Raw genomic sequence first — 21,294 nt, forward strand, 5'->3', positions numbered from 1 at the left:
TTGCTGACTTAAAAAAAAAAGAATTCTTATGGAATGTGAAAATGCAATTGCATTCTTGGGAAGCTTGGAATGGACTTTCCATTTCTTGTCTGGCAGCTTGTTGCAGTGTTTTGTGGAAGACAGCTGTGCTGTGTTCCACACTGGCATTCCGGAGCCATCGATAAATGATGCATTGTCCACTGAAGTTCTGGGCCATCCAATGGGTGAAGTGGTGGGGAGCTGGCTGGAGACTTGCACCGATGTCACTGCAGCTGGATTGCAATCTACTGCTGGCAGAGGAGTTTCTACTAGTGCAGGAGATGTCCAAGACAACATTGAAACCTCAGAAATTGCCAGAGGCCTGTCGGTCACTTTCAAGGTAAGTTTGTTGATATACAGTAAAACCTCTACCCATCAAAATCCCCCATAATGAAAAACTCTCATTATTGAAGTGGTACACTGGTTCTGGTGAGGTATAACACATTTGTATTGGCTTTTTACATCTGGATAATAGATCATTATTTGTATTTATATTCATGTATTGCCTACAATGTCCCTACCATTGCAAGTTAGTCTCTTATTAAGGGCCTGATCATTTATTTGATTGTTCTTGGAGAAAACAAATGTATACTTCAAATTAAATCAACAATCAGACTTGGTTGCATAATTGTCAATGCATCTGCTCTATTTCCAACCTGGCCGAGTTCTACCAGAAATCCTAAAAATGTTAAGTGCTGCTGCCTGACGTAACACTCAGCTGTTCTCAGAAACTGTCACAAAAAACTCAGCTTGATGCTCAGCTGTTTTTGCACAGCAAAAAGGATAGCCCCACAGATATATCCAATAGATATGCATCAATGGGGAAGAGGAATTTCCTCCCCAAATGTACTACTCAGTACAGAGAAAAGTGAAGTCTTAAGATGGCGTTGCTTTTTCCCAGAGTGCCCTGGGAAGTTGCATCTTTCCCCTCAATCTCAGTGGTTGTGAGTGTTTGAAGCCAGTCTCGTGTTAACGTGTGTGTGTGTGTGTGTGTGTGTGTGTGTGTGTGTGTGTGTGTGTGTGTGTGTGTGTGTGTGTGTGTGTGTGTGTGTGTGTGTGTGTGTGTGTGTGTGTGTGAGAGTGTGAGAGATTAATGTTCCAGCTCCTCCACGAACCTGAGACCATTTAGAGGAAAACAAATGGAGTCCAGTTCTGGGTCCACAACTGAACCATAAAAAATACCTGCACATTAAATATCAATGCTGCAATGTATGTTAGAGCGAAGTCAATGGCATGCCGTTGCAAATTCCCATGCTTCCCACCTAAGGCAAAGTTGAAAGACGGCAAAAAGTTCCACTAGGAATGACCCACTATCAAATTTTGAGTTAAAATATTTTTGTTCCCATTTTTACCCATGTGACCCAAACTCCCCACGCACCCCCTCTGATATGAACTTGTGGTCAAATCCAAAAAATTGTTGCATATTTAATGCTTCCCCCAATGTTGATTGCATAGACAGTTTCATTTTAAAAAAATGTGTCCGTAATTGAATATTTTGGTATTTGATCTATTATTGCTGAATAATTATTCTGGACTTATTTTGTCTACACCCATCATTACAAACATCTCTTATCATATACCCTCATAACTGCCTCATTTCTAATGTATAAAGACACGTCTCCTTAAGCCACTCCTCATAGTTGAGTCGAGTTCGGCCTGGAATCGATCGAGTAGCCATGTCCTTCCTAAGTTGTGACCAACACTGCACACAATATTCTAGATGGGCCTTTAACTGAATTTCTAGATGGGGCTCTCATACAATGTTAAAACTACTTGGTTTGTTATAATTTATCCCCCTGCGAATGCGACCTAAAATCCTGTTTGCTTTACCCATAGCTGTCTCGCATTGTGTTGTCTGCTTGCCTCCTATATCGATTCCCACCCCCAGATTCTTCTCTTGTGTAACACGCTCCAAAATTACCCCTTGCATCATGTAATATCTATTTTCATTGTTCTTTCCCATCCCCAGCACCTTACACTGGCTCAGGTTAAATTACATCTGCCAATTTTTTGCCCAATCTATGCAAGCATCAAACTTCCTGAATCTGTTCACCATCCCCTCTGCTATCCACCTTACCTCCATTGTAAATAAGATATCCTCCCACTCAGTCACTCTTTACTTCCTACCACTAAGCCAGTTTACAATCCAATTAGCTACCTGACCCGCCCCTCCACAAGCCATCACTTTGGCTAACAACCTCCGATGTGGTACCTTTTCAAATGCCTTCTTAAAGTCTAGATATGCTCTGTCCATTGCCATTCCCTCATCCACCCAGACACTGCTTCATAGAACTCTAAAAGGTTTTTTAAGACAAGACCTACCTTTGATAAACCGATGCTGAACTACCTTTAATTAGTTTGTATTTGTTTTTATGGTTCCTCATATGGTCCCTAATTAATGTCTCCAACACCTTCCCCACAACTGAAGTCAAACGAACAGGTCTATAGTTTCCCAATTCTTCTCTGGATCCTTTATTAAATAATGGTGTTAGATTTGCTACTCTCCAATCCTCCGGTATCTGTCCTGACTCCAGGGAACTATTGAAAATATCCGTTAACATCTCGCTTAACTCCTCAGCCACTTCCCTCAATACTCTTGGGTGCATATTATCTGGCCCTGGAGCCTCCTTATCTACTCTTACTGTAGATTACCTCACTGTTCCTTTACTTCCTCCACTCCAACCTGGATCTTCTGTAAAAGCCCTTCTTCACCTCCTTGATGGATACTCTCAGCTATCGGAAATTCTCCTGACTGTTCTTGTGCAAAAGTTGAAGAAAAATACCTGTTTAATAAGCCTGCCATCTCACTTTCCTCACTAACCACTCTCGCGGTGCTATTCCTCAATGGGCTCACACTGGTCCTAGTCTGTTATTTACCCCTTGTATACTTAAAGAATGCTTTGCCTATTTTGTTTTATATTCTTAGCCATGTCCGCATACTCTTTTTTTTTTCTTTTTTTTTTTAGCTTGCTGAGTTACTTTTAGGTCAGCTCGCTGACCTAATATGACCGTTAGATGTCCTCAGATCCATCTGTCCGTCCGTCATTTTTATTTTTCTATCTCCTCGACGTCTCTGCCGATTGAGTTCTAACTTGCCACGATGATAATACTTGTTGCTCTCTATAGATCGTCTGAGCCCTTTTTCACATTTTCGCCTCAGGGGCAAGGTTACAGGGTCATCAAGTGCAAAATGACCGATTGGTCAAATGGCCTATAGGGAAGCATCGGACGGCTATAATACATAATGGGTTTCATAGAGATTATTAAGAAGATTTAATTCGACCAACTAGTTTCTCGTTACCTCTGTCGTCTGGCCCTGTTTATTGGGCAACACGAGGTCCGCTGACTTCAACACGGCTTTGGGTGGTTATTTTAAGTTCAATTTAAATTCTGTTTTCACTTTCCGTTGTCGCTAAGGTTGATTAACACTCGGTTGCATCAAGTTTTGTATCCGAGCTGACTGTCAAACCCGCTCAGGTGTATTGTTTTGATTTGCATCTGCTTACTCCGAGACTGATATACAGTACCTTAAGAAAGTATTCATACCCCTCAACTTTTGTCATATTTTGTTGTGTTACAGCCTGAATTCAAAATTGATTAAATTTTAATAAATTGTCATTGATCTACACAAAATACCCCATAATGACAAAGTGAAAACATGTTTTTAGAAATTTTTACAAATTTATTAAAAATGAAAAGCTAAAATGTCTTGCGTCAATAAGTGTTCAACCCCTTTTGCGACGACACTCCAAATTGAACTCAGGTGCATCCAATTTCCTTTTATTATCCTTGAGATGTCTCTACAACTTGATTAGACATGATTTAGAAACACACCTTTCTATACAAGGTCCCACAGTTGTGAGTGCATGGCAGAGCATAAGCTCTACCGTGAAGTCCAAGGAACTGTCCATAGAACTCTCAGATATAATTGTGAAGAGGCATAGATCAGGGGAAGCATATAAAACAATTCCTGGAGTGTTGAAAGTTCCCAAGAGCACAGGGAGCTCCATCATTAGGAAATGGAAATAATATTGAACTACTCAGACTCTTCCTCGAGCTGGCCGTCCGACGAAACTGAGCAACTGGGCAAGAAGGACCTTGGACAGGTAGGTGACAAAGAACCCAAGGACCACTTTGGGAGAACCTGCTGGAAGGACAACAGTCTCTGCATCTGCAGCACTTCACAAATATAGGATTTATGGGAGAGTGACCAGACGAAAGTCGCTCCTGAGAAAAAGGTACATGACAGCATGCCTATGGTTTGCAAAAAGGCACCTGAATGACTTCTGTGATCTGATGAGATGAAAATTGAACTCTTTGGCCTTTCAATTCAATTCAAGATTGAACTCCAAAGCATTACTGCTGGCAGAAACCGAACATAGCTCATCAACCCATCCCACACCATCCCTACTGTGAAGCATGGTGGTGGCAGCATCATGCTATGGGGATGCTTTTCAGTGGCTGGGACTGGGGGACTTGGAAGGATAGACGGAACAATGAATGGAGCCAAATACAGGCAAATCCTAGAGGAGAATCTGCAAAATACCTTGTACTGTAGTAAAGATGTATGTTTCCAAAGGACAATGACCCCAAGCATACAACCAAAGCAACACTGGAATGGCTTCAGACCAAGAATGTGATAGTCCTTGAGTGGCCCAGCCAAAGCCCAGACTTGAATCCCATTGAGAATCTGTGGAAAGACTTGAAGATTGCTGTTCACTGATGCTCCCCATCCAACTTGTCAGAGCTTGAGCAAATCTGCAAGGAAGAATGGGAGAAAATCCCCAAATCCAGATGTGCAAAGTTGATAGACATATACAAGAATACTCTCCTTCATGGCATTCCTTATCTCACATCTTGACCACCCTGGCCTCTTTATGCCTCTGGTTTTACACACCATTGGAATTTACAGGGAGTGGACAAAAAATGGAAACACCAATGTAAAGTCACTTAATTGGGCGGTGGACCGCCACGTGCAGCCAGTACGTCCTCTGTCCACCATGGCATTGACTCCACCAGCATCTGTAATTCTGTAAGAGGGATATGGTACCGTTCTTCTACGAGAGTCGATTAACTCACACCTGTTTGATGGAGGTAGAAAATGCCATCTCAGGTGTCATTTCAGAATATCCCATAAATGCTCAATTGTGTTCAGATCTGATGATTGAGAAGGCCATGACATATGGATAACATCATTGTCATGCGCATCAAACCATTGGGTGACCACACGTGCTCTGTGGATGGGGGCATTGTCATCCTGGAAGAAATGCTGCAACATGGGGTGAAGATGATCACTCAGTACCATTAAGTAGCGATTGGCATTGATCTTGCCTTCTAAGGGAATGACTGCACCCAAAATATGCCAGGAAAATATGCCCACAATATTACAGAACCACCAGAACCCTTCACTATTGGAACCAAGCACTCAGGGTTGTAGAGTTCTTTAGGTTGGTGCCACACATCCACTCCGTTTGTCGAGAACATGGTTCAGGATGATTCATCTCACCATATCACATTTCTGAACTGCTCGGAAGTCGATTTCCTGTGCTCTTTGTACCACTGGACTCGGAAACGTGCATTTCCTGGTGTAATGAGTGGTTTTTGTACTCGGTACTTCCACCCGACTCTGGTATCCTGCTCTGTAGAATTATCGGCGGACCGTTTTTAATGAAACTGGCTGCTCGTGCCCCAAGTTAAAATTTACAATCGATCAATCTGCAGTTGCTCACCTGCTTTGCCTTGCACGTCAAATTTATGCACAGATATCACGATCCTGGACTATGCATTTCTGCCCTCTGTTTCCCTTTGCTGCTGATGTCTTTCCCTCTGAGTTCCATGCTGCCATCACATTTGATGACACGGTTGCTCATGAAACATCAGCAAGTTGAGCTGTCTTTGAAAGAGAGGTGATTGTTGTGGCGCATTTGGCAGGAGCTTCAGTGGCAAAGTCACTGAGGTCTCCTCTTGCAGCCATGCTAGCCATAATTGCAATCAACCAGGCCTGTGCAGCATCTTCATGCATGACCTGAGCATGCTGGGATGTTAATTGCTTAATTAAAGGCCCAGTCACACCTTGACGTTTTAGCCAGCGATGGCAACGTATTAAAATTTATGTAAAACGCTGGCTTACGTTGAACTTTTGATGTTTTTTTTTAAAGATTCGGACGTATTCATAGCGACTTGGTCTTATGTATAACGCATTAGTAACGGACACACAACGTTTCGTTGTGTAATAGATAACTTATACCAACGAATGCTGAACCTGTTGTCGGCCTACACAACCTATGCCCAACGATAGTCGAACTTAGGCATAGCGCGTTGCACGCATCGCCGACGATGTCATGACGTAGCCTATTAAAAGGCTGACGCACAACGATTCGAATCATAACTGCCGTAGAAATGGAAGTGTCAACATCGCAGTCACACCTTGGCGATCTTGCCAGCGTATGCCAACCTAAGAAAAATGTGTCTAAAACGTTGGGGAACGTCAAATACGGTATGAGTAAGTTTGGTATACGTGAGTAGAACGCTAAAGTACGCTATCATACGTCGTAGTAAGTAGAGTACGTCAAGAAATTTTAAACATGTTCAAAATTTTACGACGTACTCGGCGTATGACACACGTTCCGCATGCGATGGGGATAAGTTGTACACACGATATGCGGATGCTTACACACGTCCACAAAGGCTACTTATAAGCTACTCATAAGTCGAAACACATCGCGGTAATGTCTTTTTTACGTGAAACTTATTTCTAACTTATGTTTGACGTGCTTTGAACCAATTCTTTACGTAGTCCCAACACACATTGACGTATGTAGAAGTATTCCAATGACGTCTTCCGGTCGACAAAAAAAATAAATGAACGTGTTTCTAACTTAAGGCCCGGTCACACCTTGACGTTTTAGCCAACGTATGCCGATTTTTTTTAATTTTTTTTCTAAAACGCTGGCACACGTTGAATACGTTATGGGTAAGTTTTGATAACATTGAGAGCACGCTGGCATACGTCGTAGTACGTTGCCATACGTCGTTGTACGTTGGCTTTAAACGTTGTACTTTTCGGTTGTCCTCAAATTTTTTCATGCTTGAAATTTCACGACGTATGCCGGCGTATGACTCACACGTTCCGCTACGCTGGCCACAAGTTGTAGGCACGGTCTGCGATCGTTGACAGACGTCAACACATGCTACTTGTAAGTTAATCATAAGTTGAGACACGCCGAGGTAATGTTTAGCGTACCCGAAACTTATTTCTAACCTATGATTAACGTGTTGTTGGCACGTTACGCGATCGTTGCCACATGTCGACAGACGTTACTTTTAAGTTACTCATAGGCTGAAAGACGTCGGTATAATGGATCGTCTTTGCGTCAGCGTCCACAGCCACGGCCAGGACACTTATTTGCAGCATTCTTCAAACTTTTCTTCGGCATGACGAGGATGTTCACACTTCGATGTCTAGCTTGGCTATGATTCCAATTGTCCATCGGCAGCGTCTATTTAAAATAGTCGAGTTTGAGCGTTTTAACACGTTCAGAAGAAACGTTTCAAATTTCCAAACCCCAGCGTCAAAAAAAAACCCAAAAAAAAAAACAAAGGCGAGTGACAGCAATTTCAATCGTTCATTGTAAACAATGAAAATAGCTGAGTGGTACCGTTTAAAAGTCGTTGAGTGTAAAAAAAAATCCAATTGTTGAGCGCAAGCGTCTACTTTCAATAGTGGAGATGCAGCCATTTAAATCGTTGAGTGACAGCCTATGAACCTACCCGTGGACACGCGGACGCAAGGAGGATCCATCATAACCCACACCCTCACCCTCACACTCACCTACTACTGCCAACATGAACATACTAATACTAATACTGATACTGATACTGTTACTGCTGACATGGACATCGACTCAAAAAGGACTCGAAAACACTGTTGGGTTCCCCTTTTATGAACACCATTTTTATATACCAATTCCCAAAACCGCTGGGAACACGTCTTTATATGGCAGTTGTAAGCTAGAAACACGTTCATTTTTTTTTTTTTTTTGTCGACCGGAAGATGTCATTGGAATACGTCTACATACGTCGATGTGTGTTGGGACTACGTAAAGAATTGGTTCAAAGCACGTCAAACATAAGTTAGAAATAAGTTTCGCGTAAAAAAGACATTACTGCGACGTGTTTCGACTTATGAGTATCTTATAAGTAGCCTTTGTGGACGTGTGTAAGCGTCCACATATCGTGTGTAAAACTTATCCTCATCGCATGCGGAACGTGTGTCGTACGCCGAGTACGTCGTAAAATTTTGAACATGTTGAAAATTTCTTGACGTACTCTACCTACTACGACTTATGATAGCGTATTTAGCGTTCTACTCGCGCATACCAAACTTACCCATACCGTATTCGACGTGCCCCAACGTTTTAGACACACTTTTTGTTACGTCGGCATACGCTGGCAAGATCGCCAAGGTGTGACCGCGATTTTGACCCTTCCATTTCTACGGCAGTTATGATTCGAATCGTTGTGCGTCAGCCTTTTAATAGGCTACGTCACGACATAGTCGGCGATGCGTGCAACGCGCTATGCCTAAGTTAGACTATCGTTGGGCATCGGTTGTGTAGGCCGACAACAGGTTCAGCATTCGTTGGTATAAGTTATCTATAACACAACGAAACGTTCTGTGTAGTTACCAATGCGTTATACATAAGACCAAGTCGCTATGAATACGTCCGAATCTTTAAAAAAAACATCAAAAGTTCAACGTAAGCCAGCGTTTTACATACATTTTAACACGTTGCCATCGCTGGCTAAAACGTCAAGGTGTGACCGGGCCTTTACAACTGCCATATAAAGACGTGTTCCCAGCGATTTTGGGAATTGGTATATAAAAATGGTGTTCATAAAAGGGGAACCCAACAGTGTTTTCTAGTCCTTTTTGAGTCGATGTCCAAGTCAGCAGGAATAGTATCAGTATCAGTATTAGTATTAGTTGTAGTTAGTTCATGTTGGCAGTAGTAGGTGATTGTGAGGGGGAGGGTGTGGGTTATGATGGATCCTCCTTGCGTCCGCGTGTCCACGGGTAGGAGACATCTTTGCACCATTGTTCGAAGTTCTTCGCGGATAATTTTTTATGGGGCTTTTTCAACAATGAGCTATGGCTTGTTTTTATGATTTAGGTCTATTCATAACGGGTTGGACAAATGCACAATGAACTAATAATGTGCATAGAGCGCTTCGATAACTTATAGATACGGTATACCAACGAATAATTATCGTGTAGCCGGCGTTCACAAACTATGCCCAACGATAGCCTAACTTATCCATATCGTGCGGCAGTTTAACTTTGCCGGTGACGTGGGGTTTGCTATTCATAGGCTGCCACTCAACGATTTAAATGGCTGCATCTCCACTATTGAAAGTGGACGCTTGCGCTCAACAATTGGATTTTTTTTACACTCAACGACTTTTAAACGGTACCACTCAACTATTTTCATTGTTTACAATGAACGATTTAAATTGCTGTCACTCGCCTTTGTTTTTTGACGCTGGCACTCGGAAATTTTAATCGTTTCTATTGAACGTGCTAAATCGCTCAAACTCCACTATTGAAAGTAGACGCTTGCGCTCAACAATCGGATTTTTTTACACTCAACGACTTTTAAACGGTACCACTCAACTATTTTCATTGTTTACAATGAACGATTTAAATTGCTGTCACTCGCCTTTGTTTTTTGACGCTGGGGTTTGGAAATTTGAAGCGTTTCTTCTGAACGTGTTAAAACGCTCAAACTCGACTATTTTAAATAGACGCTGCCGATGGAAAATTGGAATCATAGCCAAGCTCGACATCGAAGTGTGAACATCCTCGTCATGCCGAAGAAAAGTTTGAAGAATGCTGCAAATAAGTGTCCTGGCCATGGCCGTGGACGCTGACGCAAGGACGATCCATTATACCGACGTCTTTCAGCCTTTGAGTCACTTAAAAGTAACGTCTGTCGACGTGTGGCAACGATCGCGTGACGTGCCAACAACACGTTAATCATAGGTTAGAAATGAGTTTCGGGTACGCTAAACATTACCTCGGCGTGTCTCAACTTATGATTAACTTACAAGTAGCATGTGTTGACGTCTGTCAACGATCGCAGACCGTGCATACAACTTGTGGCCAGCGTAGCGGAACGTGTGAGTCATACGCTGGCATACGTCGTGAAATTTCAAGCATGCAAAAATTTGAGGACAACCGAAAAGTCCAACGTTTAAAGCCAGCGTACAACGACGTATGGCAGTGTTTTTCAGCATGCTCTCAATGTTATCAAAACTTACCCATAACGTATTCAACGTGTGCCAGCGTTTTAGAAAAAATTTTCAAAAATCGGCATACGTTGGCTAAAACGTCAAGGTGTGACTGGGCCTTAACACATGGGCCACTCCTGTGTGGAAACCGTTGCTTTCAATATACTTGGTGTCCCTCATTTATCCAGGTCTTTCCATATTTTTTTGTCCACTACTTGTACTTGCTCTGCATGCTACACATTTGCTCCTTGAAAGTTTCCCATTTCTCTGATGCAGATTGTTCTATTGATGTACTGCAGCATAGCAAACCAATTGTTCAACTTTTCATAAAAGCACCAAAATTGGTAAGAATGTTGACTAATGTATTCTGAACAATTGTGGATATGGAGCCACTCGAGATTTTGCCTTGGTCAGCTTTGGTGGCCATTTTCCAAAATGGCCGCCATTCTACTTTAACAACATGGGATATCTGTCATTGTTATTCTCTTTGTAGGTTTATCAGAGGTGATAAATACTCCATGTGATGTGCATTTACAAAGGAAAACAATACAAATGTCATTTGTGTTGATTTATTATATTTCCAACCATTGTATTAGGGAAAAATGGTAATTTTTTTGGGGAAAATCCATTTTCGCACACAGCATCAGTGACAGGTTCAGAAGTATTTTGTTGTGGTGGTGGTAGTGGTGGAAGTGGTGTTGTAATTGGTAATATTGGTGTAGTTGTCCTTGTTGTCCTTCTGTTGTCCTTGATGGCGCCGTCATCGTGCAGATGTTGAAGCCTGGCACTGCCAAGACATTTGAAGAATATGCCCACCAAGTCTTCATCCCATACGTCGAGGGGCAGCTGGCGTGGTACTTCACGTCTCGACCTCGTTTGGGATAGCTACAAAGATGGCTCCTTGAAGACAGCAACAAGGGAGAAAGGAGGAAAAGGGGTGCGACGGCACGTGGTGAGCACCGCAGCCATACCAGGAAACTGGCAGAGTTTCCTACGTGTCGACGCAAACAAGGTGGAGCTCTTCACCTTCCTTTCCGATGTACTGGTGCAGTCCTTCCATGACGAGGCAAAGGAGCTGCTAGTTACTGATGGTGAAGCAGTCATCTGCCTTCCAAGGCAGGAAGATGAAAGCTCTCTGGCTCCATGCGGTCAAGAAGAGGCGGACACTCGCATCATGCTACATGTGGCCCATGCTGCAGAACATGACCACCGTCGGATTTAAGTTCGAACCGCAGACACCGACGTCGTCGTCTTGGCGGTGATAGTAGCCCAGGCACTACCATGCGTGGATGAACTCTGGATTGCTTATGGGACGGGCAAGAACTACCGCTAAATCCCTGCCCATGAAATAGCTGCCTCCCTCGGTCCACAGAAGGCACGTGCCCTCCCTGTCTTCCACGCCATGACCGGATGTGACACGGTATCAGCATTCGTGGGGCATGGGAAGAAATCTGTCTGGGCCACATGGAACTCGTTTGCAGAACTGACAGATTCTCTTGTGACCCTGACCACCATGCCAGTCAACATCCAGATGACACAATACACTGCATTGAAAGATTTGTGGTGCTCCTCTATGACCGCACCAGTCCATATACGGACGTCAACGAGGCCAGAAAGAAACTTCGCCAAGAGGAACTCCGTCCAGCACATCCCACCTACCTACGATGCTTTGGAACAGCATGTGAAGAGATGTCTTCCAGGGTGGCTATGTCTGGGGGCAGGTCTTGGTCCCTCAACCCGTGCTTCCATGACCAACAAGCTGGGGCTGGCGGCAAAGAGAGGATGGGTCCTACGAACTGCTCTGGACCACACTCCCTGAGGCTTCAAAAAGCTGCTTTGAGCTGGTGTCGTGTGGTTGCAAAAAAGGCTGTAGAAACCGCTGCAAATGCAAGAAGGCTAATCTGCAATACACTGGACTGTGTGCTTGTGAAGGAGAATGCCAGTAGACAGATGCAGTAGACACAGACTGAGATATCGGCCCAGCTTAGGATGTGCAAATGCAAAGTCGCATTGCTTGTAAAAGTGTTGACTTCTTGATCCAGAGCCAGTACACTTGAGCTCAGAAACTCTTATTGTACTAGACTGATGTATGCGTGTACCATGTGTCCTGGTAGAATGGTAGTAGACGGTAAACCGTAGCCGCTAAAAAGTGAAGTGTGCAATAATTTGACTACATTTTCTGAGTTTGTCATTATCACGATTATCAGTTCCCTTTTCAAAATAGAGTAAAGTATGTAATCTATATTGCAATTTTTGTTGATTCCAAACCAATTGAATGTGATGAATATCATTTGACTCTTGTTCTCCAGGCAATAATGGGTACTTTTCAGCGAAAAGTTTCAGGAGAGCAGCAATTTACAAATCAAATAATGGCTTTTTTTTACCGAAAATACTGGCTCATAATATTTGAATATGCCTTTTCATGGTCAATTTACTGAATTTTACACTTTCCTTATATCTACCACCAAAACAATTAGAAAATATGAACATATAGCCAATTTCGCTAAAGTAGAATGGTGGTCATTTTGGAAAATGGTCACCGAAGCTGACCAAGGCACAATCTCGGGTGGCTCCATATCTAGAATTGTTCGGAATACATTATTCTACATGTGTACCAATTTTGGTGCTTTTATGCAAATTTGAACAATTGATCTGAAATATCAGACGACGCTGCAGAACTATTGTTAGCTTCTCCAAATCTACATCACCCAGCTCTCTCCTCATACCCTGAAGGTTTGCCTTCCTGAAATCTAATCGTCTTACTCTACTATCCTGAACTCTAACCTTTAACAGAATCTTTGCACACACAATGTTCTGGTCACTTGATCTGAAATGTTTCCCTACCTCCACCTCCTCTACCTTAATGGGATCATTACTTAAAAGGAGGTCTAACACTGCATTCCTTAGTGAGCTTATCTACAAACTTGGTTAAAAAGCAATCCTGGACTAAAACGACAAAATCCTCATCTGCTCTTCCCTTTCCCTGTTCCTGGACCCAATCTATCCCTGGAAAGTTAAAATCCCCCATAATCAATACTCTTCCCTTATCACATGCCCTTTTGAATTCTTCATGTATTCCTCCTTCCTCCTCTTCCTTCACACCTGGAACCCTATAAACTATAAAGCATCTCACCAGTATCTTACTGTTTTTACAAACTCTAATCTCTATCCACACAGAATCCTCAACATTAATTCCCTCCTTAATGTCACCCCTTTCTCTTGATGCAATGCTGTCCTTTAGTTAGATTGCTACTCCTCCTATTCTCTCCTTCCTATCACACCGATACACCTTGTAACTTTCTAATCCTATCCCCCAAATTATTGTGGCCTTGTTTATTGGTCTCTCATTCAGCTGCTGTCCAGCTCCACTGGTGTTTTTGGCAATGATAACATGATGAATAATGTCAACATTGTGCAACATCTAACTCAGCCATCTGTGGTACTCACAAACTAGGTGTAAATTGGTGAATTAGGTCAAGGATGTGATTATGTACTTCACATTGAAAGGACAACATCAATTGATCACACAGATCACACATTGGGTGTTTTGATCTCCAAAACATTGATATCTGCTCATGGAATTTGTTTGCAATGTCACACGACCAACACGTTCAGCGTTCGCAATTTCCACTGTACTTACAAACTGCTGTACACTCCAATTGATTGTTCTTGGAAATACACTTCCTGGAGCACAGGGGCTCAGTCTTGCATCTGCAGTTTTTTTGTTGATTTGGGGAGTGTCATCCAAAGTGGTTGCCAGGCATCCTTGCCTTTTTTCTTTTTCCATCCAATGTTGCTGGACTTGGTGCATTCTGTTGGGTGCGCAGGCTCGTTAACCAGATACTGGCCTGTTGATTGCATCATTGGGCTTGCTGGACAAGGGTATCTTAAGCTCGGGGAAGGTTTCCATCATCCTCACCCTTTTACCTTGGGAAAAGAGCTCACATCTCAGGTCATTTACACAGTCAAGTGAGGAGGTTTTGTCATAGAGGATGCTTGTGAACCGCTCTTTGATGGTGAAAGCTCATTATTTGGGTTCTTTTGGCTTGAAGGTATCCTGGGTAGAGAAGAAGAAACCATCTGTTCCCAAAGGGTATGCTTTCCATGTCTTCCATGTTGATTTCTTGCTTCTTCCACCAAACTGTGATGTCAGATCCCATGAAGGTGTTTGAAAAGGGCATTGCTCAGCACTTGGCTTCACCAATCGACTGACAGATAGAGGTAATGTGTTGATATCTGAAATGTTTCCTTTTGCCGAACGCCACTCATAATGGTATCCAGATGGTTTGATGTCCAGTCAAAAAAGATGCCCACCAAAATCATAACACGTGTATCCACTGTACTGACCATTATAGCAGTTGCACCTTTTTGCACAGCATCCTGGACATTTAGACATGCTCTTGAATCAGATTCCTCGTGGTCAAAGACTCGTACAGGATTGGTGCTGCCTTTTGAAAGAATGAACTGCCCTTGTCTGTAAAGATAGCAGGCAACAACTTGCACGCACACACACACACACACACACACACACACACACACACACACACACACACACACACACACACACACACACACACACACACACACACACACACACACACTATTAGAGATAAAGCTCGTTATGTTCTTGCAATTAAAGCTTCATTTTGTTTTCTTTATTTGCTACAATACAACATGGATTCTTGAAAATTGTCACCCTTCATTCCAAGCCTCTGTCCAGTCTCCCCACTCATGGGCAGTTTGTTTTGCCATTGAAAAACAAAAATCCAGTCTCCCCTCTCATGGGCAGTTTGCTTTGCCATTGAAAAACAAAAATCCATTTGCACTTTCTTGAATTGCATTCCTTTTATTTGCATTATCGATTACTCAGCAGGAACCCACAAGACCTTGGATGGAGAGCGTTGGTGTGCACAGCTGGGGGGACTTGGGAAGAAGTGGCGTGGTGAGTCCCAAGGCAGAATCCCGAGGGAAGCGTAAAAGTGAGGCGAAGAAGGGTGCAGCTGAGAAAATGCAGGATCTGCGCAAGCAGGGTGGGGGCCCTCAGGTGAGGCCTTTTGACCATTTACAAAATCGTGTTTTAAATGAAATCATATAAATTGTTATTGAGTGTTTGGCTCAACATTGAGCAGTATATTGCTTTTTAATTTGAAAGTTCATTAAACTGAAACGCAACATAGTGAAGCTTTTTGTTTGAGGAAAGTTGATGACACGATTGCGGATCCTTTGTGAAAGTTGTTTTTCCCAGATATTATGAGAAAATACAATCTTTGCACTGAAATCAAGTGCAAGTTGACTACAATGAGACTGCCCTGCATTAACAGCGAAAATCGAAGTCGACTCGTGCAAATTTGAATACAACATTCTTGTCTGCAGATGATACCGAATGCAGAGTCCAGGAAAGGTATCTACACCGAAATGTCTAAAACTCCACCAGGGATATCTCAAACCATTCCAGGTCAAGTCCAAGCACCAGGGCAGCCTTCATCTGCACCCTTCACTCCTCTACACAATGCCGGAACGTATACTCCGCTCAGTGGCCAGACTGGTAGGCAAATACAGCTCTCACTCTGATTCTGGTTATTATTGAGATCCTATGCTTGTGGAGTTTGAACATCCACTGTTGCAGCTTTCATAATGTGTCCTCTTCGATTGAATTGTTTCCTTTGTGCATCCTGTTTTTTTTAAATCTACAAAGTCGAGGCTCATGGAGGAGCTCAGATGCAGAACGGACCAGGACGCAGCAGAACAAAAGGAACAGCAGAAAGATGGGGAAAACACCAACAGCAGAGTTGAAGAAAAACTAGAGGGAGACTTGGACAAATGAGTGAAGTGGGGAGGATTGTGGTTTATGTGACAATGCACAGAATGGACAAAATGGATACAACCAAGCAAACTCTCAGAAAGGAAAAAAAGATCGGAAATTTGGAAGGTGTTGGGCTTGGGTGGGGATGGTGGTGGTTTAATAGGGGTAGAAAAGATCGTGGTTTTCAATTATGGATGATTTCAGATGGTGGTGAACAGCTGTCCTGAAGACCTGAAGAGAAGGATGAAATTCAAGAGAATGTGTAAGTTGGTTCTATGGATGGGATAAAAAGAGGAACAAATGAGTGGAGATGACCATGAGTTGATTCTGGATGTCAGGAGTTTCACTCGAAGAGGGTTACTGGTGGAAGGCATGTGGTCTGTAGAGGAGGGTGGAGGACTGATGAGGTAGGAGGGGACTGATGATTGACTCAGCTTCAGTGTGGAAGATTCCAATAATATTAAAGGCCTTGGTTTCCATAGTGTCAAGCGGAGAAAGACATGAGGCAGGGGAGCCATCTCAAAGGGGAGAACAGCAATACTCCATCAAGCTGTGGATGAAGGCCTTGTAGGTGGATATAAGTTCAGGTGTGCCATGGAAGGACTTTGTATGACAGAGGATGCCTAGTTGGTGGCTGACTTTGGAGACCAACTTTGAAATGTTTTGCCCAAGAAAGATCATGTCTGATAGACCCAGGAATTTGAATGACTGAACTTCTTCAAAAGGATTGTTAAAAAAGTAGATAGGAGGGTTTGCCAGACGGTCATTTCAGAGAGAGATAATGAAAGTGTGTGATCTCTCAGGATTGAAGGACATATTCCAAGTGTATGACCAGCTTGTGATTTTTTTTTTTTTCAAGGTCTGAAGACAGGGAGGGAAGAGGCTGCAGCCTGCCTGTCTGAAGGATGAGATTTTTCATTGCAAGGGGTGGAGTCATCAGCAAATAGATAAGGAGGATTTTTCCAGAGTCAAAAAGATCACTGATGAAGACCAGTAATCGGACTCAGCTCAGAACATTGCCTTCTGGCACTCTGGGCTTGATCGGCAAAGGAGATGAAAGTATTTCGTTGAGTACCACATGTTGGCTCAAATCATCCCCAATCCAACATAATGGTCTTTTCTATACTCGTTAATCCCCCCCCCCCGCCTCACCAATCATTCCTTTCACTTTTCCAGTTCCCCACCCACTGAGCGTTTCCTTCTGTATCTATCTTGTCCACCCGATGCATCCTCTATCCTCTCCTCCTTTCCCTCATTCCTCCCCACACCCATTGTTTGTCCAAGTCTGCCTCTATATTGATCTTCAACTATGTTGTTGGTGTTTCCCCTCTCTGGGTGCTGTTCCTATTGTCCTGATCTGTTCAGTGTTCTAGTACGAGCTATTCCATGAGCCTCGACTATGTGTTCAAAAAAAGCAAAAATGTTTCAATCAACGAAGATTCGGTATGGAGCTCTTGAGACGAGGGAGAGATGAAGAATGAAGTACAGGAAATACATGCAGATGAAAATTCAGGCAGAATAAGAAAATGTTTTGGAGTGGAAAAAACATAAACGGTTTTTTATTTTTATTTATTTTTATTTTTTTGAAGCAAAGAGGGATAATAGGATAATGTTGAGGCAGAATGGAGAATCCACTTGGGAGGAAAGAAACAAGACACAGTTTGCATGGCGGCTATCTAAGGATTACGCCTTGAGCAACATGGAAACAAACTCAACAACAAATCACAACATTTTGTTTTCATCCAATTTTCAGTGTTAAATCATAAAAACAGCAACACAGGGAAGAAATTATAACAGGACATGATGGATCCATTCTGGGTGACATAGGTTTGTTGAATTGGAAGGAGTAGTTGCTGATTCAACCTCCATGTGGAGCATATCCTGTACGGGAAGTTAACTTTGATTTTTCTGCCCCAGCAAATCTTTCATCATTTTAATTGAGAACACATGGCTTCATTGTGTGGCTTAACAAGATGGCTGACCAATCACCAACAATGATTTGCTATGCGAATGATGATCAAAAAATATGATCAAAATCTTCAATGCTGCAGGAATTATCATCTGCTTTCCAAGCGATGCTTGTGATCATGTTTTAAAAAAAGGATATACATCCTAAAGGTCATGATTGTGTGAATGGTATCCTGCATTTCTTTGAAGTAAAGAATGTAATTTAATTTTTTGACATCTCTTGAACAAAATGTAACCACCCATTTGTGCTGTTTTCTTGTTTTGTCGCACTCTTCAGCCTTCTCCCCGCAACCATTTGTTCTGCCAGCCACAGTTGCTTTCTCAGTTGCACCACCATTCCCCTTCCCCGGCAATGTGCCAGCGTTGACACCATTTATGCACGCGGCCACTGCAGCTGCAGCCGTCCCCACTCCACCAGCCTCTTCCCCGGCAGCTGCCTCTGCTGCGCCGCGTTCTTTATCACCGCAGCCATTAGCATCTGCCTCGCACAAGCCATACAGCATGCAGCGTGCAGTCGGTGGTACTGGACTGGCCAGCTCTCCTCCCTCTGGCCCACAGCCACCTATGAAAACGCTTAGCAGTCAGGTCAGGGTGTGACTGCATTGGCATAGAGTTGTGGGTAGAAATGTATTAAGGTTTGCCTCCAATAATGGAAATATATCTTGAATATACATTCAGAAACACCATCTTAAGGAAGGATGGGACAATTCACTAAGATCTAGATTATACATTCACCAAAACTACCTTATGGAAGGACAGGGCAATCTGCTGAGAAATACAGGGTGTTCCAAAATGACGTGGACAACTTTGGTTGTTGTAATATTTTGTACCAGAAATAAGACAACAATAGCCTTTGGTTTATATGATACAGAAACTCACAAAGTTTTCTTTATGTTCAGGTCTGATGGTTTAATGTAAAAGAAAATGGCAACTCCACAGGAGAAAGCTCAGTATGTCGAATGGTTCATCGAACCGAGATCCGACCGGCAAGATTAGCATAATTTCCGTACAATGTATGGAAGGAATCCGTCATCGCGGATTGGTATCAGAGTGGTTCAAGAGGTTGAAGGAGACTGGAAGTTGTCAGAAAGAGAAAAATATCGGTCATCCAAGCAGAAGTGCAGCAGATGTTGAACGAGTGCGTGAATCATTTCAACAAAGTCCCAGAAAATCAATTTGATGCGCTTCCAGAGAACTGGGACAACCAAACACCACTGTACACAGGATTTTGCATAAACGACTGAAGTTTTATGCCTATAAGGTGCAGATTCTGCAGGAACTCAAACCAAATGACGGACCCAAACGCAAGCCGTTTGCCTTGGAAATGCTCAGTCTCATAGAGGATGACAAAGTTACCTGAAAAAGGTCATGTTCATAGACAAAGTTTGCTTTCATGCATCGGGGAAGGTCAACTGGCACAATGTGAGGATCTGGGGCTCTGAACACCCCCATGTGGTCATTGAACACATATGCGACAGTACAAAGGTCAATGTGTGGTGTGGCCTTCTCCATGACTGCTTGATGGGGTCGTTTTTCTTTGCAGAGGATACAGTGACCAACAATTTACATGAACATGTTGGAAGAATTCGCCTTCCCACAGATTGAAGACTGCAACTCGAAATCGTTTTCAACAGGACGACGCTCCCCCTCATTGGGCCTGTAGTTTGAGCTGTCTTGAATGAAAAAATTCCAGGTTGCTGGATTTGCTGAGACAGAGCAACTGCCTGGCCCCCACATTCATGAGACGTAGAGATTTTTTAAACTCACCTGTACTGTAGTCAGTTGAGCTTATGTGATTGACCGACTCACTCACTCACCTACGAACAGTGCTCAGTCAGTGAGTCCGTAAACACTTTCAGTCATTATCGCTTGAACCAAACACACAATTTTGATGAAACTTGGCCACAAGCTTCATATGTAATGCCGAATGAAGGTGTATTGACCGCATCAAAATAGGTGATTATCGGGGTCTTCGGGGGGGGGGAGGTTGACCCCCCCTCCCAGATAGGTATTTTCTCTCTTCTCCAAAACTACACACACGATTTTGATGAAACTTGATCACAACCTTCATCACCAGTGATGGAGCAAAGTATATCGACCACATCAAATCTGCACTCATTAAAGGGGTCTTTGGGGAGGGGGGGGTTTGACTCCCCCCCAATAGTTATTTGTTTTCTTCAAAGAAACTACACGCAATTCTGATGAAACTTGACCACAACCTTCATCATCCGTGATGTACCAATGTTTGTTTATTTACACCATTAAAAAAAAGTCGGGTTCTAAGGTGGTATACAGGGGTTGCCCCCAAATAGGTATTTGCTTTCTTCTCAGAAACTACACGCACAATTTCGATGAAACTTGACCACAACCATCAATACCCGTGATGTACCAAAGTTTGATCACGGCATTAAATGGATCGGGGTCTGAGGGGGTATATGCTGTGGGGGAGGGGGGTGCCCCTGCTGTGGAATTTTCTGATTTGTTCGATTAACTGACCTGGTGTGAATCCTGTTACTCAATTTGTAAGAAACAATTATAATTCACTGTCCACAATGAAAAGTACATTTGATCAGAGAACATTTATTTATTGGTACCACGGAGTCCAAAGCACTGAGATGTAAACATCCCAATGATTTGCACTAAGCTAAGCTTACATTTTCTGACATTTATGTGCTTTCGTCAGAGTGGGGAGGGCTGGGAGATTCAAAGGGAGAGAGAGAACATGGTGACTTTCAGCTGGCCTTGGTGAGAATCAGACAAAATACTAAAAAGCAGACAACCAAAAGGAGTACAGGATAAGACAGTAGGTTATAGGTCTTACAAAGAAATTAATATAAGGAATTGTGTATATAAAAGGCAGTGAGTACATGGGTCTGATAAGCATTAGGCAAAATAACTCAAACTGCAATATGTGTCCACCGGGTGAAAGAGAATGACATAATCATGGCAAAAGTTGCAGTGCCATCAACCAGGCCACCCTGTAGCACAGCAAGACATTCCCCCCCCCCCCCCCATCAAAACCCAGACAAAAGGGAAACACAATTGACAGCCAATTCGACTACAGCATAAAAAAAATTAAATTTATAAAGCACCAGCAACAATTATAATTGAGAGTACATGAATATAATTATTTTTTTCTTTCACACCCCCTCCAAAATATATATTTGCTTTCTTCTCTGAAACTACATACACAAGTTTGATGTAACTTCACCACA

The 21,294-nt window shown here is 42.9% G+C and overlaps 1 protein-coding gene across 2 annotated transcripts in view; it reads left to right on the forward strand.

Annotated features, from left to right (window-relative positions):
• The window catches only part of LOC147035918 (nonsense-mediated mRNA decay factor SMG7-like), a 153,695-nt gene that overhangs the window by 32,055 nt on the left and 100,346 nt on the right, over positions 1-21,294 (forward strand). Inside the window, exons 3-6 of one of the 2 annotated variants that reach the window (XM_085848444.1) lie at positions 97-358; positions 15,182-15,352; positions 15,682-15,853; positions 18,357-18,664. In XM_085848444.1, the coding sequence (XP_085704570.1) occupies positions 97-358; positions 15,182-15,352; positions 15,682-15,853; positions 18,357-18,664 (913 nt within the window). Of the gene's footprint in view, positions 1-96; positions 359-15,178; positions 15,353-15,681; positions 15,854-18,356; positions 18,665-21,294 lie in introns of both variants that reach the window. The other variant, XM_085848440.1, reaches the window with a different exon arrangement.

The sequence above is a fragment of the Eptatretus burgeri genome, chromosome 1 (assembly GCF_056783735.1).
Source record: "Eptatretus burgeri isolate ZD-2024b chromosome 1, Ebu_testis_v1, whole genome shotgun sequence".
NCBI classification, from domain to species: Eukaryota; Metazoa; Chordata; class Myxini; order Myxiniformes; family Myxinidae; genus Eptatretus; species Eptatretus burgeri.